Source organism: Xenopus tropicalis, chromosome 3 (genome assembly GCF_000004195.4).
Source record: "Xenopus tropicalis strain Nigerian chromosome 3, UCB_Xtro_10.0, whole genome shotgun sequence".
NCBI lineage: Eukaryota > Metazoa > Chordata > Amphibia > Anura > Pipidae > Xenopus > Xenopus tropicalis.
Window position 1 is genome coordinate 28,199,233 of NC_030679.2, and position 27,321 is coordinate 28,226,553.

The following is a 27,321-nucleotide window of genomic DNA, read 5'->3' on the forward strand; positions in this document are numbered from 1 at the left end:
AGCTAAATATCTAGCCATTGATGTGTAAGGCTGAATAACTATACTTCTTAATAGACACCAACTAAAGGAATGCAATTTTGCAAGTACATTTGAAGTTTCTAGAATATGCTGTGAATGTGTGTGACAAGCAACACAATTTTCTGCAAATTTACACTAAACAGATTTTTAATTTACTGCAAGCAACACATAATTTAACAAACATATGGCTCTTTTTTATCAGAATGAATTCTTATCAGTACATTGCTTAGCATTAACATTGTCATATTTAGATACTATGCAAACAAACTCATGATCATTATCCATTTTGTAAATGCAGTAATACAAACTTAGATGCCTCATAACAACAAAGACTGGGTACATTGCAAACTACTTTAGATTGACATCTCCATGACTCTAAAATCTGTACTGGTATAAGATAACTGGGGAGCACATTTTCCAGCTACCCACGAGGGCACAACACTGCTCCTTGTCCACTTTATACGGGCCCTCACAAAAGTATTAGTGGAATGGTCTTTAGGCTGAATTGTAACAACACTTTCACAAAGAAGCTTGGGTGTCAGTGGTTCTTTATCAGGAACTATATAATTCTAACAAAAAGAAAATTCAGAAAATAAGGTGATTCCTTTGTATACCATCATATTTTAGTGGCCTTGTGGGTAGTATTCACACCACAGGTGTCTGCCTAGTGTACCCCAAATTCATAGTATGCTCCGAGGGATTCCACAAACAGGATCTATTTACTTTGAGTCCCTACAATATAGTGAGTGTAACCTGGGGAACTTCAACATACTGCATTTTCCTATGATTCAAAGCTGCTCTTACTAGCTCACACTCTATCTCCCAACTCCTACGGTATGCTATAACATGATCTACATGCCATCCCAAAGCAGTTATTCAAGGAGTCCATTACACTAAATTAACTAATGTATCAAAGCTACCTTAGGTCCTAGCTTTTCATTGGTCAGGCTCTTACTGAGACCTCCTGCCTCAGACACCCATGCAGCATTAGCCTCCTTTGTAGAGTTCATTCCAAAGAGACAAAGCCATATGCAACCTCCTTTTTTATAGACTAGGGAATACCTCTTTCTCGCAGGGCATACATTACACTTCCTTATAGTAGGGATAAGTAACTCATTCACATCTCCTAGACATGTATAAAGATGAATACAAATATATAAAATCCCATTTACTAAGCCCAAACTAATTTTGCAGCACAAATTTGAATGATGAATTTATTGTGTAAAGCTAATCCTTAAAGTTTTTATACTGACCTACCATGAATTAATGTTGGTTTCCAGGCAAAAACTGGCGAACAGGTTCTCATTTTGCTTATATTCCCAGCACTGAAATAGCTATAAGGCCTTCCACTCAGCATGCATTTTAAAGCATTATCATGGCTGATACAACAACAACAGTAGGGTCCTAAAGAGATACTGACACCAGGAATTAAACCTTTTTTACATCTATCATAACATTGTTTTTGAATTCTGTTAATAGTTTTGCCCGATGCTTTTCATTACCTATCTGATCCCCCATGCTCTATGTAAATACAGCCATAAGCACTCACAGAAACGCTGCACACAGGATTTCTTGTCTCTTTTTTTGTAAACATGATGTTCCAGTGTCCGACTTCCTCTCTCAGAAACATCCTTAATTGCCGTGGCCAGAGTCTGTGCAGGTCTTTCCTCTCTCCTGCTCCCTCCTCCCACGAGAATGCTAAGAACTCCCTCCCACCTCCCTTAGGAATGTGTGGTCTGAGCTATAATGGCTAGACTGCAGGCAGGAAGCTACTTAAAATGGCAGCTGCTATCTTAAGCAAACAGAGAAAGCTTCTAAAACTGATTACTCAGGTATGGTAATGGCTTCTGCAAAATAAATATATTGTTCTAGGTGGCACTAATGTGGCAAATCTATTGGCAGTAAAATGCCAAAATGACTGTCCTTCTCCTTTAAACTACAACTTACCCTGCAGTACTGAGATACAGGAAGAGTAAGGAAGAGTGAAAGATAAAGTGAACCTGGGCCTGGTTGCAGTTCCAACCCTTATAATTCTTTATAGCTAAACACGTGGAAATATTTTCAATTGTTTAATAAAAATAGCATTTGTGCTGAGAAAAACCTGATCAACCTTCAAGGAAAATTGCATCTCAACAAATCCCTACAATATTTTTGAGTACAAGTTACATTTCTGCATTGGTAAGTGGACTATTTTTCAATGGACCACAAGCAAATATGGAAGAACATATGTAAGACGCTTCTCTATACAGATGTAATTATACTAATGAAAAACACGTTATACCATACATGATTTAAGCCTGCCTAATGTAGCAAACACAAATATACATAGTACCAGACTATAATACAAGCACATTATCTTCTGATTGCATGAGCATCTAATACATAGAAGTATACACACTGCAGACTTTTCTGCTTATTATTTCTAAATGTATTTGCTCTATACAATTTATTTATAAGGTGACTGCTAGCTAAAACAAAAGGTCATCTCCAATAGACTCCATTTTAATCAAATACAGTAATTCTAATAAAAAAAAAGATTTTCTTTTTCTCTGAAGTAATAAAACAGTACCTTCTACTTGATCCTATATAATTAATCTTTATTAGAGGCAAAACAATCCTATTGGGTTTAATTAGTGATTACATTATTTTTTAGTAGACTTAGGGAATGGAGATCCAAATTCCGTAAAGATCCCTGTTCTGGGAAGCCCATGTCCCAAATCTACTAAAGGAGATAATGTATATTTTTTCCAGATACTGTATGTCTGAAAAACATCAATTGCAGCTTTATAAATACATTGGAATTTATACAGCAGTGCCTGTGGTGTATTCATTTGCCATTGTTTACACAGGTTGAATAAAAGGTTCCATAGTATCAAAAAAATGAGTTCTGGAGTTACCCTTGTCTGTTGTATCTTGCCTTGCCTGGATGAGTTCTTGATCAATCAGAATATCCAAGGCTATTGTGATACTAATATCTACAGTTAGTACTAGTGGTTGTATTTATAGTTTATGTATGTGAGTGTATAGGTTGGTAGGTGTGGGTTGGGTGTGCTGGGTTTACTTGGATGGGTTGAACTTGATGGACACTGGTCTTTTTTCAACCCTATGTAACTATGTAACTATGTAACTATGTATCAAGCATAAAATAATATTATTTAATACGAAGGAAACATTTTTTTGACAGTTTTGACACTCAATTTTAGATAACAGAAAAAGCTGAAAAAGTTCTGTACATAATAACAATATCTCACCTGTGTATGGTCACTTGGATGGTTAGATTCAATGGCTGCTGCATTTTCATTGAGTATATCTTTTAACTGTGGAAAAGTAAGTGGATTTGTAACACTGACATCCCTGTTCTCTGTCGCTGGGAGGAAACAAGCTTGATAACACTGCCCTTGTGGTTCTGGTGGAACCATTCGTACTTCCATGTATTTTAAGGTCCCATCTGTGTTCATGTAGAGAGCTGGTTGATACTGATCTACAGGATGCTTAAACTGTGTTCTATCTGGAAAACAACAGTCACTTCTGGTGCTGTAAAGCCCTCGTTTGAAGCACTTTACTAATAATATAATAAATGTTACAAGTGAAACTAAGCTGATAGCCACCAGAGAAACAATGAGATATAATGTCAAGTCTGAAGTGTTTTCAGAATTAGTAAGAAAAACTTGAGATTTAGGCCTTTCTTGCAGAACGCTGTCCACTATATTTACAAGTATGTTTGTTGTTGTTGACAAAGGTGGTTCCCCATGGTCACTGATCAAAATAACAAGATGCTGTTCTGTATTTTCTATCTCTTGAAAACTCTTTGTGGTTCGGATCTCCCCTGTATTTGAAGATATCTGAAAAAAATCTGTATCTTCAAAAAACCTAAAACGCAACCAGGCATTGTGCCCAGAATCTGAGTCCACTGCTGATATCTTTGTTACCAAATGCCCAACTGATGCAGATCTTGGAATTTTCTCTTGATAAATAATTTCTCTCGATTTTTCTGGATACAGCACAATGGGGTAGTTGTCATTCGTATCAGAGATAAAAATAACAACTGAAACATTGGAAGATAATTTTGGAAACCCAGAATCTTCTGCTTTTACTGTAATTTCTAAAACTTGAATTTGCTCATAGTCAAAGGCATGCTGTGCATAGATATCACCAGTTGTAGGGTTAATATAAATAAAAGAAGAGACAGAAGAACCCTCCACATGACGATCAACTAAAGAAAAAAATAATTCTGAATTCACTCCCTCATCAGGATCAGCTGCAGCCACTCGGCACAAAAAGGTACCCGGATTGTTGTTTTCTTTTATGAAAGCGTAGTAATATGGATGGATAAAACTAGGGGGATTGTCATTAATGTCAGACACATTGAGAGTGATTATTGTTTCTGTTTGCAACGGTGGAGAACCCAAGTCAGTGGCAACCAAGTGAACAGTATATTGAGAAATCCTCTCTCTGTCAAGAAGCTCTTTTGTGACTAAGGAGTAATGATTTTTAAAGGGTTTGAACTCAAATGGAAGGTTAGGGATGACGTTTAATTGGATCTCTTTATTCTTACCCGAATCTCTGTCTCTAACGCTAATAAATCCCACAGCAGTCCCGAAATCTGCATTTTCAGGCACTTCATTTGTCACTGAGGTATAATGTATTTCTGGGGGATTGTCATTGACATCTTCAACTTCAATTTGGACAAGGCACCGTCCAACTAGTGCTGGGATGCCTTTGTCTTTTGCTTTGACTGACAGTTCATAGAAATTAGATGCCTCAAAATCCACAGTGCCAACAACATATATTTCCCCCGTTTCTTTATTTAAATCAAACAACTCTCTTACTGAATCTGGATTATGTTCATCAAAAGTATATTCAAATTCTCCATTTAAACCTTCATCCAAATCTGTTGCATTTAATAATATTAAAGACTTCCCATGGGGAGGATTTTCAGGTAAATGAATTTTGTAGTTAGGTTTTTCAAATACCGGTGCATTGTCATTGATGTCTAAAACTATAACTGTAATATGACAGGTTCCTGATCTGGGCTTTTCACCACCATCATAAGCTGTGAGGATGAGTCTGTGCTCTTTTATTTCCTCTCTGTCTAGAGCCTTTTCTAATATCAGCTCAGGAATAAGTACTCCATCTTTACGATTTTTAACAGACAATGAAAAATAGGGTGTTGGGTTTATTTCATATTTGTTAACACTATTAATTCCAATGTCTAAATCTTGTGCTATACCCAAAGGGTAGTGAACCCCACTCGTTTCTAATAATTCTGTAATTTGTATTGCGTGATTATCCTTTAAGAATGTTGGAGAATTATCATTTATGTCTAGAATTTCAATTTCCAGACTAAAGGGCTCTACAGGATTTTCAGCAACTAGCTCTATATTTAATAAACATCTAGCACTGGTTCCACAAATACTTTCTCTGTCAATTCTTTCTTTAACATACAAAGCTCCATTTCTCTGGTTCAGAGCAAAATATCTCCTACTTTCTCCAGATCCCAAATGAAGATTTCGTTTAGAGGTAGCTATTTGGTTTAATCCCATATCTTGAGCTACATTTCCTACAAATGACTCTGGCTCCGTTTCCTCAACAATAGAATAGCGAAGCTGCCCAGAGACCCAGCCCCAGCTGCATAGGAATAAGGTATATATTACTTGCCGTTTCCAAGCCTTGTGGTAGCTTTGATTGTCCATATCTTGAATCCTTCCTTTAAACAGTTATAGGTCCTTTTACATAGCTAAGTCTGTAGATATACAATATATCCTTTAAAGAGGTAAAACTGTGTCCAGTTAATCGAGACTCTCCTCAGAACAAGCGGTCGCCTTTGTTTGTCAGTAGGAAAATGAGAGAGCGATCAAAAGCCAGGGGGAGGAGAGAGGAGGGATGATGTGAGCAGATCTACAAATGTAGCTAAAGATATGATTGGATGACATGACTGCCCTCTGCTGGCCAATAGTGTAAACTTCACCCAGTGTTTACGAAGGGGAGTAGGCATCATTATAATAAATTGTTTGCCACAGATTTATGTTGAGACACAACACTTTACATCCAGGGAACAACACCACAAGTCTACAGGGTCACTTTACATTCAGGGGGCAATGTGTGTTACTGTATTTGAAGCATCATTGTCATTTATCACAGACCATGAAAATATCCATTATACTCTTATACTTGTTTTTTCTAATCTTGCCTCTCCTAACTTTTCTCCGTTTTCTCTAATTTCCTTGTGTTCTTGTTTTCTTTAATCCATTCTCTAAACTTTTTTACATCTTCATCTAAATATATTGAATGTCTCTTCATCTGTCTTTTTCTCCCCCTTTATTATTTTCCATGATGTCTGCAAATTTCCCTTGTTTTTACCTTTCCTTTACCCATTTGGCTTCCTTTTCTTTTTTTTTTCTCTTTACTTTTTTTTGGCCCTTTAATTTTTCTCTCCTTTTCTCTAATTCTGCCCCCTCCACTTATGCTCACTTCATACCACATTACTTTTTCTCTGTCACTGCCGTAATTTAACACATTCACCTTCTTCACTGCATTGTCTATTATTTTCTACTTTCCTTTTTCCGCTGTCTTCTATTGTGCTTCATTATCACTTTATGTTCCCCAGTTCTCTTCTGATTATATATTTCTGCTGTCCACCTTACCTGCACATTATTTAAGGCACTAAAGCCTTTTAAATAGAAACTTTCACCATTATGAAAAGATCCACCAAGCTGAGAATAATTATTCTTATTCTACAAATAGTTTGCATGATTTTAATCTTGCTATCATTTCTGTATTTGGCAAATTATATTGAGTTGCTTAAAGTGTTTTTGCACCAGAAACCAGTACACTCATGCAGTTAGTCACTGACAGCTCTTACTGGTTGATTTCAACATGAAAAGTTATAAAAAAAATAATAAAACTCATTTGTCTAAAAAGTAATACGTATCCATGGAAGTTTTTCGTAGCAATTACGACTTGCTCGTAAATTGTCGCAATTTTTTCGTAGCCATTACGACTTGCTCATAAATTGTCGCGATTTTTTCGTAGCCATTACGACTTGCTCGTATATTGTCGCAACTTTTTCGTATAGAGCGCTCATAAACGGCGGGCAAACCTTTGCGACTTTGCATGATTTTGGAAGCCTCCCATAGGACTCAATGGCACTCTGCAGCTCCAACCTGGCCCAAGGAAAGTCTCCCATAGGGCTCAATGGCACTCTGCAGCTCCAACCTGGCCCAAGGAAAGTCTCCCATAGGGCTCAATGGCACTCTGCAGCTCCAACCCGGCCCAAGGAAAGTCTCCCATAGGACTCAATGGCACTTTGCAGCTCCAACCTGGCCCAAGGAAAGCCTCCCATAGGGCTCAATGGCACTCTGCAGCTCCAACCCGGCCCAAGGAAAGTCTCCCATAGGGCTCAATGGCACTCTGCAGCTCCAACCCGGCCCAAGGAAAGTTTCCCATAGGGCTCAATGGCACTCTGCAGCTCCAACCCGGCCCAAGGAAAGTCTCCCATAGGGCTCAATGGCACTCTGCAGCTCCAACCTGGCCCAAGGGAAGCCTCCCCTAGGGCTCAATGGCACTCTGCAGCTCCAACCTGGCCCAAGGAAAGTCTCCCATAGGGCTCAATGGCACTCTGCAGCTCCAACCTGGCCCAAGGAAATTCTCCCACAGGGCTCAATGGCACTCTGCAGCTCCAACCCGGCCCAAGGAAAGTCTCCCATAGGGCTCAATGGCACTCTGCAGCTCCAACCTGGCCCAAGGAAAGTCTCCCATAGGGCTCAATGGCACTCTGCAGCACCAACCCGGCCCAAGGAAAGTCACGATACTGAAGCTTGAATGAATCCGAAACTTTCGTACTTGGCGCGACGGCTACGAAAAGTCACGACAATTTACGAGCAAGTCGTAATGGCTACGAATAAATTGCAAAAATTTACGAGCAAGTCGTAATGGCTACGAAAAAGTCGTAACAATTTACAAGCAAGTCGTAATGGCTATGAAAAAGTTGCGACAATTTACGAAAAAATCGCAAAATACCGATCATTACGAAAAAAACGCATTCGGACGCTTTTCGCACATTCGTGGATTAGTAAATGTGCCCCTTAGAATTATTCTGTTTGGCTTTTCATCTCTCTGGTAGTAACTTGGCTTTTGGCTTTTCATCTCTCTGGAAGTAATTTGATTATTATACAGCATACTAGCTTGCATCACTCCTATTATCATGTAAACACAGTATTAATACTGCAATAAGTCTAGAAAGGGAGGAAAAGTAAAATAACTGCAAGAAATTATTATAATCAAGAATTTGAAAATAAAAGAGAAGCAATGTATCTTATTCCTGGTTCTTTACTTGTTTTCTATCTTTGAGGCACTTATCTCCCTTTCTCCTTCTCCATCTAGCTGAATACAAATGACTCTACCCCTGCAACAGAGCAGGTTATATCAGGCTATTTAAGGGGCATTTCCTGAAGGGGAATTTTAGTTTACCTAGGAAAACGCTTATATTTTTTTTTCTAAATTTTTGTGGAATTTCACTTCTGTAAAAAAATATACCATCTAAATACCAAAAAAGAATATATATATATTTTGCAGAATATAGGGATGCATATCATATTTTCTTTTATGTGTGAAAATACAACTGATTTGTTTCATGAATGTTGCCAGTGCCAAATATGTGGTTTAGGGAGATTTCTCAGTATAATACCAAACTTTGTATACTACCAAAATTTCAAAGCACCACCAGACCGGGATTTGTGGAAAGGCCCAGGCCTAGGGTGGCACAAATTTAGGGGAGGCATGCCAACTGCAATTTTGACATTTTGTTCCCATACAGAGCAATTGGGACCTCTAACCACTGCTCTCTATGTGAGTTTAAATGTCCAAGCATGCACATGCTTGTGGCAGGGAGACCGGGGGGGGGAAGGTGTTCGCGAATGCACATGCGGGGGGGGGGGGTTGGGTTGAAGGGGGTGGCCTCAGGGCACCCGGATAAGAAATCTGGAGCTGAGCACCACCACAGAACTCTGCATACTGTACTTTACTTCAGATTCTGTAGAAAATAACACCAACCTCGACAGTCTTTCCTCATAGCTTAAAGCTTCCATCCCCTTTACCAGTTTAGTTGCAGTCTCTGCACTCTCTCCAGCTCATTAATATCCTTCTTAAGGACTGGAGCCCAAAACTGCACTGAATACTCTCTTGTAACCACTTGACCAACTATGAGTCAGTTTGAAACCATGGATAAACATTTGCCAGCCCTTTGCTCAGTTCTTGACCAATCAGCGATTAGCTGCTAGTGTTTGTGTCTTCCTGCTTTTAAAGAAAAAGTAACACCAAAAAAGTGAAAATGTTTTAAAGTAATTAAACTATAATGTATTTCTTTGCTCCACTGGTACATTTTGTGTGTTTGTTTTAAGAAGTTTACTATAGTTTCTATAAATACATTTCTGTGTAGCCATGGGGGCAGCCATTCAAAAGGAGAAAAGGCACAGGTTACATAGCAGATAACAGATAAACTCTGTAGAATTCAATGGTGTTTTATCTGTTATCTGCTATGCAACCTCTGACCTTTCTCCTTTTTTCCAGCTTGAATGGCTGCCCCCATGGCTACACAGCAGGGTATTTATATAAACTATAGTACCATTTCTATAGCAAACACACCCGTTTTACCAGTGCAAGGCAGCAGTTTATTTTAATTACTTTAAAACACTTAATTTTTTGGTGTAAGCTTATACTACACGTCTCTTTACCTCTTTTCTGGAAACCTTAACTGCTGTATACTAAATAGGTACTATATTCTATAACAGGGCCCCCCAAAGGATTTTTATGGACCCTCTGTCTGGTCAGAGGCTCCATAAGCTATACTATATGACATTCACATTTTAATTCAATCTGGCCCTCCAACATGCTGTATTAGATATAATTTGCCCAAAGCATGTAGTAAGTTGGACAGCATTGCTCTATTGTATTTAAAAAAAACAAAACATTATTTATGTTTTCAATTGTTAAGTTACGGTAATGACTATTAAACATACCCATCACATGCAATTTCTACTTTCCCACACCAAATGAAGATTAAATGAACCTGGTAAAATAAGATAAGCCAATGATTATTTCATAATTTCTCACCTGATCCAGTTCATCAAAATCATCATTCAGTGAGAACGATGAATCAGGATCATTTAGAATATCTTTTAGCTGAGGGAAATCCAAAGGTCTCAAAAATGTAAAATCTGTTCTTTCCAGAGCCGGAGAAAAACTAGTTTTATAACGTAGGGTTGAAGAACGCGGTATAGTCTTAACTTCCATGTACTTTAAGGTACTTTCAGAATGTAACTGTAGAGTGGGTTCTGGGTGGCATGGGAAACTTTCACACATTGTTGGTGCATTTTCTGTCTTTAAGCACTTGATGGTTAATACAGTAAAAGTTACCAGAGAGACTACACTAATTGCAACAAGAGATATGATTAAGTATAAAGTCACATCTGATTGTTCATTGTTAGATATCTGGAAATCTTGTGATTTAGGAGTTTCATCTGGAACAACTTCTTCAAACGATACTATGACAGTGGCTGTGCTTGATAAAGCTGGTTCCCCATTATCTCGAATTAGGACAAATATGGTGTTTGTGCTCTCATCAGTCTCAAGTACATGTCGCATAACTCTTATTTCCCCTGTATGCGGTGAAATTCGAAATAGAGAGGGATCAGTGGCCTGAAGTATAGTATAAGTTAACCAAGCATTGTAGCCTGAATCAGCATCTACAGCTGTTATCTTGGTGACCAAATAACCCATGGATACATGTCGAGGTACTTTTTGATGCTCAATGGTTTCTCTAGTCAACACAGGATACAGAATAGTTGGATGATTGTCATTTTGGTCTAAAATAAATATATGTATAGTGGCATTTGTTCTTAGTATTGGGGAGCCACTATCCTCTACAAAAACCGGAATTTCTAAATGTTGAATATGCTCATAGTCAAAGGAGCGCTGAGCATAGACATTGCCATTGTTTTCATTAATATAAATAAAAGAAGATATCGGAGAGCCTGATATATAAGAATCCATAACCGAAAACTTAAGGAGGGCATTTGTACCCTCATCAATATCAGTTGCAAATATTTTACATAGCAATGTTCCAGGAAGGTTATTCTCATGTATAAAGGCATAGAAAAAAGGTTGTGAGAACAAAGGCTTATTATCATTGACATCTGATATATTAAGAACAAGTGTTTTCTCAGTGAACATGGGAGGAACACCTAAGTCTGAGGCAATAAAGTGTATATTATACTGAGGCATAGTTTCCCTATCTAATGCAGCATTTGTTATCAAAGAAAAATGATTTTCAAGAGATATAAATTTAAAAGGAAGTTCTGCTGAGAGTTCTAATTGTACTTCACCATTTTTGCCTGAATCGCGATCAATTATATTGAACAATCCAACAACTGTTCCAAATGGCGTGTTCTCAGGAACAGAATTTTCCAAGGAAGTTACAAAAATCTCTGGAGCATTATCATTTGAGTCTTCAATTTCCACTTGGATAACGCAATGTCCTTCCATCACAGGTATACCCTTGTCTCTGGCTCGTATATGAATTTCATAAAAACTCGATTCTTCAAAATCGATCTCTCCTTGAACATGTATTTCCCCACTACTGGAATCTAGCCTAAATAACTTTTCCACCAATCTGGCCGTATGATCATCAAAGGAATACTCAATTTCACTGTTTAAACCATCATCCAGATCAGTAGCATTCAGTTTTATGAGTAAAGTATCCAGTGGAATATTTTCCAATAAACTAGTCTTATAAACAGGCTGATCAAATTTTGGAGGGTTGTCATTGTTATCCAAAACATGTATTGTAATTTTAGTTGTGCCAGATCTAGGTGGGTTCCCTCCATCTAAAGCGGTAAGTATTAGCTGATGCTCTCCTATCTCCTCTCTATCAAGTGTGTGCTCCAGAACTAATTCAGGAAATAGCTTGCCATCTTTGAGTTGTTTGACACTCAATGCAAAATATTGGCTTGGACTCAACTCATAAGAGATGACTGCATTGGTCCCCACATCTGGATCAATAGCATTCTCCAATGGAAACCTTAGTCCTGGAGCTGCCAGCTCTGCTATTTTTATTAGGCGCTCAGAATAAACAAAATGAGGCGAATTATCATTGATATCCAAAATCTCAATAATTAAGCGAAACAACTCCAGTGGTTTTTCTATAATGAGTTCTACAGGCAACAAACAGCTCAAAACAGAATCACACAGAGTCTCTCTGTCTATCTTTTCATTCAGAAGCAGATCTCCCATTTCCAGCTTTATGGCAAAATACTTTTTACTTTCCTCAGATCCCAGCCTCAGTCGTCTTTCAGAAATATGTTCCACATTCAATCCCAGATCCCTTGCTACATTTCCTATTAATGTTCCAGGATCTGATTCCTCTATCACAGTGTAATGAAGCTGTCCATTTGACCAACCCCAGCAAATAAGATAAAATACATAAATTACTTGCCATTTCCAAGCTTTCCAAAGGAGCTGAAAGTCCATATTAACAAGGTCTTTCCCTGGGATTGTAAAACCAGTAACGGAAAAATATGATCTAGCCTGAATAAATCCAGCAAAGCAAATGTAATTAGCTGAAAGTGTTTCTTGTAGTGAAGCAGTTGGTATATGGATGGTTTTATACTTTGTACTGATCAACGTGAAAGAGGGAGGGTGAGTCATTACTGGAGGAGGACAGAAATAAGACAGTAAAAAAGCAGATATTATGTGTTAGCTTATATGATTATTGGTTGAGAGTTACTCCCACTCCTCCAATGACTAAAATTGTCTTGGCATTACTAAACATATTAATAGACTAGCAGAACAACCTGTGCTTTGCTGGTTTGCTTTGACTATTCTTCCTAAGAATTTAGAAAAAAAGTTAAAACCTTTACAAACCTTTGCAAGAACAAAAGCGCTGTAAAAAAAAAAAGCTAAATGTAATTAATGTTAATACATGCAAGACACAGACACTACAATTGGTACTTCCTTTTCTCTACACAACAGTAGAAAGCAAATGAAATATCAGACAAATATTGCTTACCAACTTGCCTGCAAATTAAACAGATTTTCTAATCTTTCAAAACATCTCTAGAAAATAGTGTGTATGTATGTATAAGTGTATATTTCTATATGAATGTAACAGTTATCATGTCTATTCATTTTGTTTTGCAAAGCCTGTTTATCTGATGCGCTGCACAGTACAGTTCTTTTATCTGTTTATTTCCACAGAAACAGATGGGTTGATAACATTCAGTACTGTGTTCTGGGAAATGGATCAAGAAACAAATCTTGGATACAGTTACTACAGGGTAAAAGCAGAACATTGCTCTCTTTAAATGTAATTTGAAGTATAAACACATCTATCTTTCTTTCTTTCTATCTATCTATCTATCTATCTATCATCTATCTATCTATCTATCTATCTATCTATCTATCTATCTAATGTATCATGCTGAAGTATATATATCATTGGGAGGATTCACAAAATAATGATTTCTTGCACGGGTGCCTAGTAATGTCTTTTGACACATCCAGATCACTATACCTTTCTAAATCTGAGAATGAACAAGAAAAGTAGACACCTGAAGAAGGGCAAACAAAATTACTATACAATACTGTAATACTGTATAACAAATACAAGTGTCAACTCACATGTCAATTGTGCATCTAGCGTTACAAAATTTTTAATTTTTTTTTGCTAAAATGCTTATTTGGGCAATAGGTAAAGCATGGGAAGGTATGCCTCTATGTAAGGCAGGGATCCCCAACCTTTTTTTACTGGTGAGTCACACTCAGATGTAAAAAGTGTTTGGGGATGCCAAATAAGGGCTGCGATTGCTATTTGGTAGCCCAATGTGGACTGCTAGCCTGCAGGAGGCTCTGCTTGGAGTAAAAAGGTATCTCTGTGCTTCTAAAACTTGTGTCCAAACCAGAGATTTAAAAATGGGCCACTGGGAGAAACATCAAAGGGGGTGGTGAGTAGAGATGTAGCGAACCTCACAAAAAAAGTTTGCGAACTTCTGCCAAAAAGTGCGAACTTTTGCGAACTTTGCGAACCCCATAGACTTCATTGAGAAGGCAAACTTTAAAATCAGTTTTCTGGCCAGAAATGGCTTTTCTAGGTTTTAAAGTGTTGTTTAAAGGGTGCCACGACCTGGACAGTGGCATGCAGGAGGGGGATCAAGGGCAAAAATTTCTCTGAAAGATACGTTGTTGACACAGCGTTGCATTTTGTGCTGTAAAGGGCAGAAATCACACTACATTTCTAAACTTGTGTAATAAACTGCTTTTACAAGGACTATTGGGTTACAGCAGATGAGATCAGCAGGGCAGCTGTCCCCAGCAGCTACATACAGAGCAGTAGAAAGTAGATTACTAGTCAGCAAAGCTACTTAAACTGTCCCTCAAATCCCTGCACAGCTCTCTCCCTATGCTAACTCAACAAGCACACTCAGGCAGAATGTAAAATGGCTGCTGGGCTTCGGTTTATATATGGAAGGGAGTGGTCCGGGGGTGGTCCAGGAGGGAGAGCTGCCTGATTGGCTGCCATTTATCTGCTGGCTCTGGGGTGAGAGGTCAAAATTTGGCTCCAGCTAAGGCGAACCCAAAATTGCGAACATCGCTAAAAGTTCGCGAACTTGCGAACACCCGATTTTTGTGTGAATTAGTTCACCGGCGAACAGTTCGCTACATCTCTAGTGGTGAGCAGTATCGGACTGGGACCTCAGGGGCCCACCAGAAAACCTTAGACTATAGTACCCACTCTACAAACTACTTTCCTCCCTTTCCTCGCCCAACCCCTTTATTCTCCTAGTCTCTTTCATTAACATGCTAGCATCTATTCTTCTATCTATTTCTTCTCTTTGTTCCCATTCAGAAATAGGGAATGACCATGAATTAGGCTAAATGATCAGGAGGGCCCACTGACACCTGGGCCCACCGGGAGTTTTCCTGGTATCCTGGTGGGCCAGTCCGACACTGGTGGTGAGCAACATGTTGCTCCCGAGCCACTGGTTATCAACAGCCAACAGGTGTCTATATGCAATCATCAAGCTTTCTTTGCACTTGTAGAAACCACCATTTATGCCTTCTAAAAATCATATGCTCTCCATTTATCACTATGGCCAAAAGCCAGAATATTTTTCAGAATCAAAGGCAATAGCAGGTTACAACACACATTGCTTTAGAATAGGTAATTTTAATTTAAGGTTAGGAGAAAAGCATAATTATATCCAGTAAAAAAGGCTTTGAGTTCTATTATTCCAAAATAAGACATTCAAATGTAACCATTTCAATAATGCCAGAACAAGGCCTTCAAACACTTGACAAGTCTCTAATTTATAAGTCCTAAAGAAATCATTTCTTGAATGAATTTGCTCGAATATAATAAAATTGTGCTGTGAAAATAACACATGCAGGTTTGATGAGAAGAACCATTGTCTGTGTTCTGCATATCTACATTACTGCTGTTCTTTTTAATGACTATGGAAGCTTTCATTGCAAAATGTTTCTGCTTTTAATTTACTTTCAGATACATCATTTTTAAATTTCTTAATATTTATGTATTTTATATTTGTAATAAAGATATTAAGAGATTACGGTATAATTAATGTATTACTAGTACAATTATTACTAGTATTACTGGCTTAGAATCTAACCCTATCTTAGCTACAATTATGCCAGAGTGGCCATGGAATTCCCCAGCATTTAAATCCTTGAGGGTAGTACAGTCACTGATTTTATATGTAAAATGAGGAATGGAAAGGTGTCAAACCAATCCTGTGTTGTTGTCAACAGTGTGTGAAACAAAAATACTTTTCCTTATGGGTCTCCAGTGGCACTCGGAGTCTAAAAAGTGGCATTGCAATACAGATTTTTAATTCAAAAATAAATTAATATTAATCAAAAATAAATTTTGATTTATGAGTAATGGTGTAATGCATATAAAATCAGTTTAAGTGATAATATAAAAGCTTGTGACATACTACAAAAACTCAGTATATCACTTATAGAGAGAAGTGAATAAGAACCAATTGGGGGCAGTATGGCAGTGAGAATAATGCTTCAGGTTTAGGCATTCAAAGCCTAAAATATATTGCACAATGTATACGCACAATAGTTTTGTTCTTCTTTCAGTGGAGTAGTATACAGATCAGTAATAAGCTCTTAACCATCAATAAAACTCGCTTTTACCTTTTGTTTTTGAGAAAACAAGAACCACCCCTAAGTCTCAAATGTATTGCAACAGAATAGATAATAATAATAATAATAATAATAATAATAATAATAATAATCATAATCATAATCATAATAATTCCATTATTAAACTAAGCACAATTTGTTACATTTGTATAGCATTTTGGCTACAAACGACTTGAGATGTAAGTGCTTACTATGTTAATAGTTTGTAAGTATGCAAACCTGCCATTATAGAATGTCTATGTTTCTGAGCTATTTCTTTGCATTTTATGTAGACATTTTTCCCTTTAAAGACTCAGAAATGTTGCTAGTATTTTGTCCATGGTTTTCTCGGATGTTTCCTAGTATAATGTCTGGGTGGGTTTCCCTGGTTAAAGGTTAACTCTTCTAAAGTATTTTCTAGCATTTTGTTCTGCCATTTTTTCCTGAAAAATATTTAATATGTTGGGTTGAAAAACCCAACAGACTGTTCTTTGACTTGAACTTATTCTCCCATTTTTCCTTCTTCTTCTTCTTCGTGCCCCCAATTTTCTAAATGCTACTCCTCCTACAGTTTTAGGGGTACAACACCCAAACTCTCCCCACTTCTTCACCCTATAGCGGAGCAGGTTGCTTGTGCTTTTCTAAGTGATCCCATCCCCCATCTTTTTGTGGCCCCGCTCTGAACACCCCAATTTTTCTATTGATTTTGACAGGAAAGATTTTCAAACTGCTGCCCCACTTACAGCTTTGATGCTACACCCCCCAAACTTAAATCACATTATCATGGGTTCACCTCGAATGAAACAGCGACATTTGTTGAATGACCCCAAGTGAGAGGGGCCAACAACAGGCAATCAAATTTCACCAATTGACTGCCAATCTTACAGCTTTGAGGCTACACTCCCCAAACTTGAGTCACGGGGTAAGCCTGAATGAAAATACGATGATTGTTTGATGCCCAAAAGTGGGTGGAGCTGTTAACAGCCAATCAGATTTCATCCATTTCATTGACTGACTTCACGTTTTTCAACCCAACATGAAGTTTGTTCTCAAACTTCCCTTTCTAGTTATATTGTGCTCAGATGTAGCAGAAAAGCACATTACCATTTCTATGAGTAATGGCAAAAGAAGATACGAGAAATAAAGTGCCAATTCTATGTATAATACAACCAGAACACATGGAAGGATAAAGTGCCAATTCCATGTATAGTACTATCAGAATACATGAAAGGATAAATACAGTGTCAATTCTATGTATAACACTATAATACTACTAGAACACATGAAAGCATAAATAGAGTACCAATTCCATGTATAACACTACCAGAATACATAAAAGGATAAATACAGTGCCAATTCTATGTATAACACTATAATACTACCAGAACACATGGAAGGATTAATACAGTGCCAATTCTATGTATAATACTACCAGAATACATGAAAGGATAAATACAGTGCCAATTCTATGTATAACACAATAATACTACCAGAACACATGGAAGGATAAATACAGTGCCAATTCCATGTATAGTGCTACCAGAATACATGATAGGATAAATATATTGCTAATTCTATGTATAATACTATAATACCAGAACACACGGAAGCATAAATAGAGTACCAATTCCATGTATAATACAACCAGAACACATGGAAGTATAAATACTGTGCCAATTCCATGTATATTAGTACCAGAACACATGGCATAAATACAGTGCCAGTTTTATGTAGGATTCAACAAGAACATGTGACAGAAAACAAGCAGTGCCACTTTAATGATTAATGTCCATGAATGAATGGTGGGACAGTGGCAGTTTAAGACAGAAAGAAATAGTAAAATGCATGAGGACAGATTAATAGGGGGTTTATAATTCTACAGTATTTTACAGTCTGGTTAGAGTTTTCTTAAACTAGGGAAACAAAAATGTTTGGGTGGCTATGGTCCCCCTCTTCCGACATGCATGTAATGTATTATTATAGTATTTTAAAAGAATAAGTACTTTCCCCCCTACAAAAAAATTAGGTTTATCATTATCTAAAGGTGGCCATATGCATTCAGATTTTAGTCTTCTTCTGATGAAAGATATTAATCGTACTTTTAAATGCAACAATTTAAAACTAAGATTCAGACTAAATTTGTAGAATCAAGCCTTACAAATAACAAATCGGAGGATGTTCTGAACATGAAATAGTTGGCAAACATCAATTGTATGAAAGTGACATCCCAGAAATGCACTGTGGGTTCCCCAAGGATAATGTCAGATACACAGTACACGTGCGGATGTAATTATTATCCAACCAAAATGAAAAAAATTAAAAACCAAAACTGATCACTATGGTACAACTTTTTTATACAATTATATCAGTGCGTATATGGCCAGCGTAAGTCATTAATCAAACTGTTGGTCATTCTAATCTACTCTGAAAAATACTTTCTGCCCATAGTGACAAGTGAATTTTCAAAACATGTCCTACCTGTTCCATGCAAGCTGAAGGTAAACTGTCTTTCAGAGAACTATTTCCATTAGTAGAATCTTCTGTGTCAATAAGAGTGTCAGTTGGAACATTCTGAATTGGCTTCAGATAGGCAAATTCATTCTGGCTGGAATCAATAGCCACACAAAGTTCATATGGGAATGGGAGAGGCAATGTTCCATCACTAACCTGAGAGGGACATGTTAACGTAAGGTGGGGGTAGATGCCTTTACCAGCATTGGCAAAAGCAGTTGAAATGTTTGATTTTCTGCATTTAAAAATGACTGTAGTCATGACTGTTAAAACAAATAAAAAGGATATCAGAGCTATTGATACAATTAGATAAAATGATACATTCGACTGCGCATCTGATTCCTTGGTGTATTTAGTTATTTCTGGATGAACTCGTTGAAAATTCTCAGCCACAACTAAATTCAAAGTAACTGTTGCTGATAGGGAGGGAGTTCCATTATCTTTTGCCAGAACAACAATTCTTTGCCTAAGATTTTCAATATCATCAAAATCCCTTATGACTCTTATTTCCCCGGTGTGTTGTCCAATGGAAAAATAAGGAGAATCAGGAACTTGCAGCAAGTGGTAGGAGAGCCATGCATTATGACCAGAATCTGCATCTATTGCCACTATTTTTGTTACAAGGTAATCTTTTCCTGAAAAACGAGGAATAAATTCAAATAAAGCAGTGGAATCTGTGTCCGGCGAGGGGTATAGGATCCTTGGAGCATTGTCATTCTGGTCAATAATACAAATCTTTACAGTGATGTTTTGGCTTAAGGGAGGAGATCCAGAGTCCTTAGCCATAACTTGAAATTGAAATTCTCTTAACTGCTCATAATCAAATGAACGTTGTGCATATAGAACTCCAGTCATGGAATTTATAGAAATATAGGATAGCATTGAGACCTCATCTTTATTGTTACCGAGCACAGAATAAACAATCTTCCCATTTTCACTGAGATCTGAATCAGACGCATGAATGTTGTATATTGAGGTTCCTGGTGAGTTATTTTCTGCAACGTATATGATGTAATTTGCTTTCTCAAAAACTGGAGCATTATCGTTTACATCTGATATGATTAACCGTATGGTTTTGTTGGTGGACAACTGAGGCAATCCTTTATCTGAAGCCGTAATGGTGATATTGTACTCTGCATTGGTTTCCCTGTCCATGTTGGCTTTAGTTATAAGTTTATAGTAATTATTTGATGTTGATGTGAATTCAAAGGGCATATTTTCATTAATATGACAAGTGACCTGACCATTTTCTCCAGAATCCAAATCATGAATTTTAATTAGAGCTATTACTGTACCAGCTGGAGAATCTTCTGATATTGTCGATGTAACAGATGTGATGATTATTTCAGGGGCATTGTCATTAACATCAATTATATCTACCAATACTTTACAATGAGATGTCAGACCTCCTCCATCTTTGGCTTCCACTGTCATTTGGTAGCTTTCTGTCAATTCAAAGTCCAGCTCACCAATGGTTTTAATAATTCCTTTTATAGGATCTATGGTGAATATCTGAAGAACGTTTTTAGTAATTTGGCTAAATGAATATGTAATCATTGCATTGGAACCATCATCTTTGTCAATGGCATTTAATTGCAGTACTACAAAATCCTTTGGTGCATTTTCTTCTAAATTTATGTGGTATATGTCTTGGCTAAATGCAGGACTGTTGTCATTAACATCTTGTATCATAACCCTTAGAGTGGCTGTACCAGTTTTAGAAGGATTTCCTCCATCATAAGCAGTTAAAATTAATTCATAGGAGCTTTGTTTTTCTCTGTCAAGCGGCTTTTCTAAGACCAGTTCTGGATGGTGAATTCCATCTGTGCTAGTCTTTTGTCCCAGTGTGAAATACTCATTGTCAGAAAGTGTATAGCCCTGCACCGAATTGGTCCCCAGATCTGGATCTTGAGCTATTCCAAGAATAACATGTGCCCCAGGTAAAGCAGACTCACTAATCAGTATGTCAAAGGTATCCTTGATAAAACTTGGTGAAACATCATTTATATCCTCAATTTCAACTTTAACAGTGTACAGATTCAAAGGATTCTCAATAACAGCTTCGAGGTTAATGAAGCAAGCCTCTTTTGCTCCACATAATCCTTCCCTGTCTATTCTTTCTGAAACATGCAAGTTCCCATTTTCTAAACTGACTTCAAAATATTGCTTTCTTGCATGAGATACAATATGGAAATTTCTATATTGCAGTTCCTTAATATTTAAACCAAGGTCTTTTGCCATGTTGCCTACCACAAACCCTTTTTTTAGTTCCTCAGGAATGGAGTATTGAAGCTGACCATGAACAGATTTACAAGCAACAGAAATACAGAGCATTACTACTTGCCATGTCATTGTCCTTTTCATTCTTCCATATCCAATCTTCTCACCAACTGTTAGCTGAAAAATCTTCTTTAAATATACTAATAAGCTTAAACAAAGCATTTTAGCTGAATCAGGGTGATTACAATAATGATCCTTATAGGAATCAGAGTAAGAATGTTGCAGTTTTTCTTTCCTTATATTTGCTGTGTTCATATATTAAGCATCAGTGGATCACTGAATGAAGCAGCTTACATTTTCTTGGTCAACAGCGGCACTCAGAGTCTAAAATGGTGAACTGCAGAAGCATTGCTAAAAAAATAGTTTAAGAAATATAACTAATAGATTATGTATTTTAGACTTTGTAGAAAACGGCTTTTAATTGCAAAAAGGTTATAGAATTAAAAATGTATATGTATTTGTGTTAGCATAGAATCTGCAACTCTCTGAAATGTTTATTACAGGCAACTATCCACAGCAATCACAAGAATAAAACTTCCTTGATTTAGTTATAATAAAGAATAAAGTACCCCTTTTGTAAAACATATGGATAGTCACAGAGGAGTTCCACGGCTATATAAAAGCACAAGGCCAAAGGCCAAGTGGTTTTATACAGGTCATGGATTTTCGAGGTGCCTTCTAATATCCTCATATTTTACATTTTTCACTTTATTTATTATGATACACAAGTTTCAGAGAGTCATGTGACATAAATTACATCACTAAGCACCGATTATAATTGATGACATCACTAAGCACCCTTTATAAGGATGTTATTTATAGGATATTCATATCTCTTGTGTATTATAACCTTATAATACACAAGAGCCTTGAGTATAGTATGAATTGCAAATGGTGCTTAAATATGCCATCAGTTATAATTGGTGCTTAGTGATGTAATTTCTATCACATGACTCACTAAAACTTGTGTATTATAACAAATAAAGTACCCCCTGTTGAAAAATAAAAGGATATTAGAAGTCACCTCAGAGATCATAACCTTATGAATGGAGCTTAATGATGCCATCAGTGGATTTTATACGAAAAGGATGATCTGCCAACTTTACAGTACGCAAACATCTAAAAATCTCCTTTATATGCATGCAATAAAACATTTACTCATTAAGCTTACGTTACAATATGTTTTACTTAATAATATATATATATATATATATATATATATATACATTTTGGTCATTTCATATAAGAACATATGAGTCAACATCTTAGCATATATCTTTTACATAGGCTATTAAGAATTGGATAATCACAAATTATACAGTGGTATATATGGCAGTAGACTATCCTATAAACTGCAACTTATATGTTCTTTTAAAGGAGACCCTATGAACATATCAGGTTGACTGAAAGTGGCCGGTATAGGGTCTGAGACAAGCAAGATAGTACAGTATTATATCCAAAGAAATTCTAAATCTAGAAGAAACATATCAATGCACAGGATTATGGGGTGTATTTAATTTATTCATGTGTCATGACATGTTGCAGGCACAACTGCCCTTTATCAAGCATACATGTAGAATCATTGTATAGATATTAAAAATCCCTTAGCCCCCACCCTCCACTTAGGATTGGATAATTTAAATGTCAATTAAAATCCATCCCAGTCCTACACAGACCAATTTCCTGTTTAATATAGCTTGAAGCTGGAACTGCACATTCCTCTGCCTACTAATTGCATGTTTACATATACGTTACACATTATACATTTCTTTACATTTTCTTAGTAGACTTCAGTACAAAAGTGTACTGTATATGAAAGGCTGGATGGCCTAAAAGTGTTTTCATAGTGCTCAACAACAGAAACACTAGCCAAAAGTATAACTGCCTCAGTTGGCAATAGTTCCAACACACTGCCTGACAAAAACTAAAATAGATGACGCACATTTCGCTCAAGTCACTTGAGCTTTATCAAAGGCAATTGTCTTTGTGTTAATACTTATAGATGCGTGTCCATCCGCCAATTCAAATCAGTTAATGGGAACACGTGAATGGGACAACTTCCCACACTACAACATTCCTGTAAAGTAGTTGTAAAGGGGATGCAAGAAGAGCGAAGAGTGCGAAGAGTGCAAAATCACATGTGTTCTGGTGATACTGTCAGCACCATTGCCTCTACCACAGAGAATGTGGTAAAGGGCTTTGAAAAAGGGCCCACATGCCGCCTCAACCAACAGGAATATGTAAGTATTGCACTATGAAATTTTTAATATAGCTAATTAATTACTGTTTTATCATATATATGACTGTTTTTTTATATATATATAAACAAAAAGGTCTTGGCTATTCAAAGATCTGTTGTGTCCACATACAGAATACAAGCTTCAACCAAGCTATCTCACTACAGCCCATAGGTCCTCTCTAACCTAATTACTGAATGCTTCAGTCCCTAATTGTCTGGATCCTAAACCCCAAATCTCATCCTCCTTGTTGGGACCATAGACTGCCCTTGCTATCTAATATCTACCTCATTAACCCTGGGATGATTCTAGTACACTGGACCCCCTACTTACCCTAACCCTACAGAGCTGCTTCATAGCACTGACCACCATCTTTAGCTGTGGCACTTCTGTTTCCAGCAGCCATCTTGTTGTTGGTGAACAGTAAACAGCATATGCACACTGGCACCCATACTGGGATATAGGGGAACTGTGAATTCAAGGTTGGACTGGCCCAACAAGGCACTGGGGCAAAAAACAAATGTTGGGCCCCATTTCAATGGGCATGTTGGTGGGTGAGCCAGCCCCCCTGACTGGGGGTTTGGAGAATATTTGGCCTTGGAATCTCAAGTACAGCATGTTGATTGGTGGTACTTTGAAAATGTGGTAGTGTACACATACCACATGACACATACCAAGTCACACACCTCTGTAAAACTATACATATTTGGTATTGGCACATTTATGAAACATGCAGATTTCTAAATCAGTTTTATTTCCACATTTTTTGTGATATAAATCCATTTATTATGCAATCCCTAAATTGGTATGTAAACCCTTAAATCGTGTTACAGAAGTGGAATTACACAAACGTATATGCAAACTAAAATTACCCTTCAAAAAAATGCCCCTAAAGTGAAATGACTTGAAAATAAAATGCAAAATAATTATTACAAGGCTCATGTAGATGTGATACTTGGCTTGATGGCAGACTGACAGATTTACTAAGAGCTAAATACAAATTCATTAAAAAATGTTGGTAAAATGCCCACTAAAAGACAAAATTCACAAAAGTAGAGATAGAGGATTATGAATAAGGTGACAATTCAGACAAATCTATCTCCACTTTTATTTTGTCTCAATATCAATATCAGCATATAGTTCTGGCTGTTTTGCCTCTAACCCATAATTGGTTTCTTGAATGCTGAATTCTAAAGAATGTAAAATCTGAACTTTAGAATTGGACAAAAGCATATTTTTGACCTTGCTTTTTTGCTGCCTGCTCAAATCTTGGCCTGACATATTGACCTTGTACTTTATATTGTACCCCACCTGCTTTATCTTGTTCTATCTGTCCTGTCCTCTGTTCTTTTCAGGTGTCCTGTACTGCATGTGCTTGGTCTTTTCCTAGTCCCTAGTTCCCTATTGGGTTGTTATTGCTCTCTGCCTTCTGACTCCTCATCATGTCAATCCCCAGTTTCTAGTAATTACCCATTACTGGTCAGATCTTTTCTATTTTTATTGATTTTAGACATTTTCCAATTCCTAAAAGCAACAGGATTTTCCAGTGGCCAAATGTACACAGCAGTGGGAACTATCAGATCTGACATGTAGTAAAAGAAGCTGCATTTCCAATCAGTTCCACAATCTGATCCCAAGATTATAAATACAGACAGTCAACCGGTGTGGGCAGATAGTCTAAACTACCCCACAAAATCACCGCAGGTATGCATAAAATAAGACCAACTAAATTTTATTTTTTTTATTCAAGCACCAACATATCTCTCTGTGCTGTACAGAAGTGTGTTTTCATTGAAACTACAGATCACATACAAGTATAAAATTGATATAAGGGGTATAGAAGGCCCTGCTCAATAGATCTTAGTCAAAAAAGCAAATCAAACTTAACTCTTCCTAGGAAAAAAATAGCTACATTTTGTGCCAAAACCCTGATATCTTATATTGCTTTGTTGTTTTTCTAGGACATCCCATCCATAAACAAATATTGATGAAAACCACATGTATAACGGTTATAGAACACATGATTGAAAAATGAAAAATTCCAGTTTGTATTACATACATTACATCATTTAATAAAAATAATGCTGATCCTATCTCAGTCTCCTCATTTCTTTTTCTGACACAGTGATATTTTCCTAGTTCGTTAAATGTTGTTTGAATGTTACATGTACAAAAGGCTTAGGCATTGTCATTATTATGTACATTTTTATCAGAACCAACACTTTTTGTTATTTATTCTCTATCAATTGGAGGATCTTGGCGAATCATTCTTTCGTTATACCAAGAAGTTTTCCTGGAAACATTGTGCCAGCGTTTCTAAAGAGATAATGTTGATTTATAACTTTCCCATGTTTCAAAATTTTTTTTACTCATTTCTCCTTTTGCATAGAGGCTTCTATCCAATCCATAGTGAATAAGTAGGATAGTTTTGAGATTAACAGAGAGATTGAGGAAGGGTCTGGCTTAATCTATTCTTGAAGAATGGCTTTTTTCACTACTGCTGAAATTATTATCATTAGCCTTGCGCTTCCTTTTGTAAGTCTAGAAGGGAATTTAGTTGTTGGGCCTAACACGGCCCATTCTGGGGAAACTGGAGAATAGTTAATAAGAGTGAGTAATCTCTGACTTCCCTCCAAAATTTTTAGATTTTTGGGTAGTTCCAAAGGGCGTGAAATATATCTGCTTTGGTTTGTTTGCATTTTGGGCACCTACTATGTTGCCATAAATTCAACTTATATCATTTTTGGGAGGGTAAAAGGAGCAGTGGAAAATCTTTAAGAACACTTTTATATGAGAGGGCATAGGGAATTCTTTTGAGCTCAATGCTTCCAAGATATCCTCCATATTTATGTCTGGTAACCATTGTGTCGATTTCCCTACTCCTTTATTTTCCTTTATGTAGTCATATAGCTAAAAACTTCCCCTTTCCAATAGTCTAATAATATGGTTTATCCCAGTCTGCATCAGATAATAATTTTAAATTTTAAATACTGCCATTTATCAGTAGTGTCTAAAAATGTAAAATGTTTTTCTAAATATTTAAATTTTAGTCTGAAGGGATATACGTTAACACTGCAATCTGTTAAAATTATACCTGTACTTAAATATTCACCATCCCATCCAACTTAACTGTTGCAGCAAATGGGATGGCAATCTTACCATTTGGTACCTGACTATAATGTAAATTGTAGACAGCCTGCATTTACCCTTCCTTCACAGATAATTGACTCCTGCTACAAGGGCAAACAAAGGGATTCTCTGTAAGGTTAGCCCTCACCGATAGACATAGTTAGACCCAATGTGGATCCTACATACAGATTAAAATGGGCATTCTTACCAAATGCCTTCCAGCAGTATTTGCTTTTGTTACAATTAGCCCCATCACAATAAATGCCATATTGGTCCCTATGATGGCTGCCTGGAATGCCACATGAATGACTCACCATGGAACCTCAGTCTTTGGTTTGCAGAAAGAATCAAACTATGTTCTGCATTTACAACTGGGGCTGATTCCTTTCTGGCTTACACACATGGCTGGCAAGAATTCCTTGTTACTAGTCTTGTTACATAATATTAATAGGCATCAGTCCTGGCTGCCCCAAGGAAGATCACAGAGACTGCCCAGCTGCAAACATCACAGCTGAACCCACATGCTTCAGTGACCAGCAGCTATAGTACCATAAGATTACTCTGGGGTATTAATATTCTAGGCAAGTCCAACCCTATGCCTGTGACCTCACAAGGTCTAAGGGTGTCATAGTGATACAAGTGGGCCATTAAGTTTCACCGTTGTAATGCACTGCACAAATTAAAAATACAGTATAGGTCTAGGACCCGTTATCAAGAATGCTCAGGACCAAGGGTATTCTGGATAAGGGGTCATTCTGTAATTTAGATCTTCATACCTTAAAGTGGACCTGTCACCCAGACATAAAAAGCTCTATAATAAAAGCCCTTTTCAAATAAAAAAAGAAACCCAAAATCATTTTTTTATTACCACATCCATACCCCATAACAAAAGCATTTAAAAATCCCAGCTGTCAATCATATATTGCCTGCCCCGCCTCTATGC

General features: G+C 37.0%; 1 protein-coding gene across 8 annotated transcripts in view; it reads right to left on the minus strand.

Moving 5' to 3' along the window:
• Positions 1 to 27,321, minus strand: part of pcdhga11 (protocadherin gamma subfamily A, 11) — a 264,554-nt gene that overhangs the window by 194,182 nt on the left and 43,051 nt on the right. For 2 of the 8 annotated variants that reach the window (XM_031898045.1, XM_031898044.1), the window contains exon 1: positions 10,129 to 12,638. The exons of 3 other annotated variants lie outside the window; for them this stretch is intronic. In XM_031898045.1, the coding sequence (XP_031753905.1) occupies positions 10,129 to 12,543 (2,415 nt within the window). In that variant the 5' untranslated portion in view covers positions 12,544 to 12,638. Of the gene's footprint in view, positions 1 to 3,269; positions 5,818 to 10,128; positions 12,639 to 18,699; positions 21,190 to 27,321 lie in introns of those variants that run through there. 3 more of the 8 variants (XM_031898039.1, XM_031898036.1, XM_031898028.1) reach the window with 2 other exon arrangements.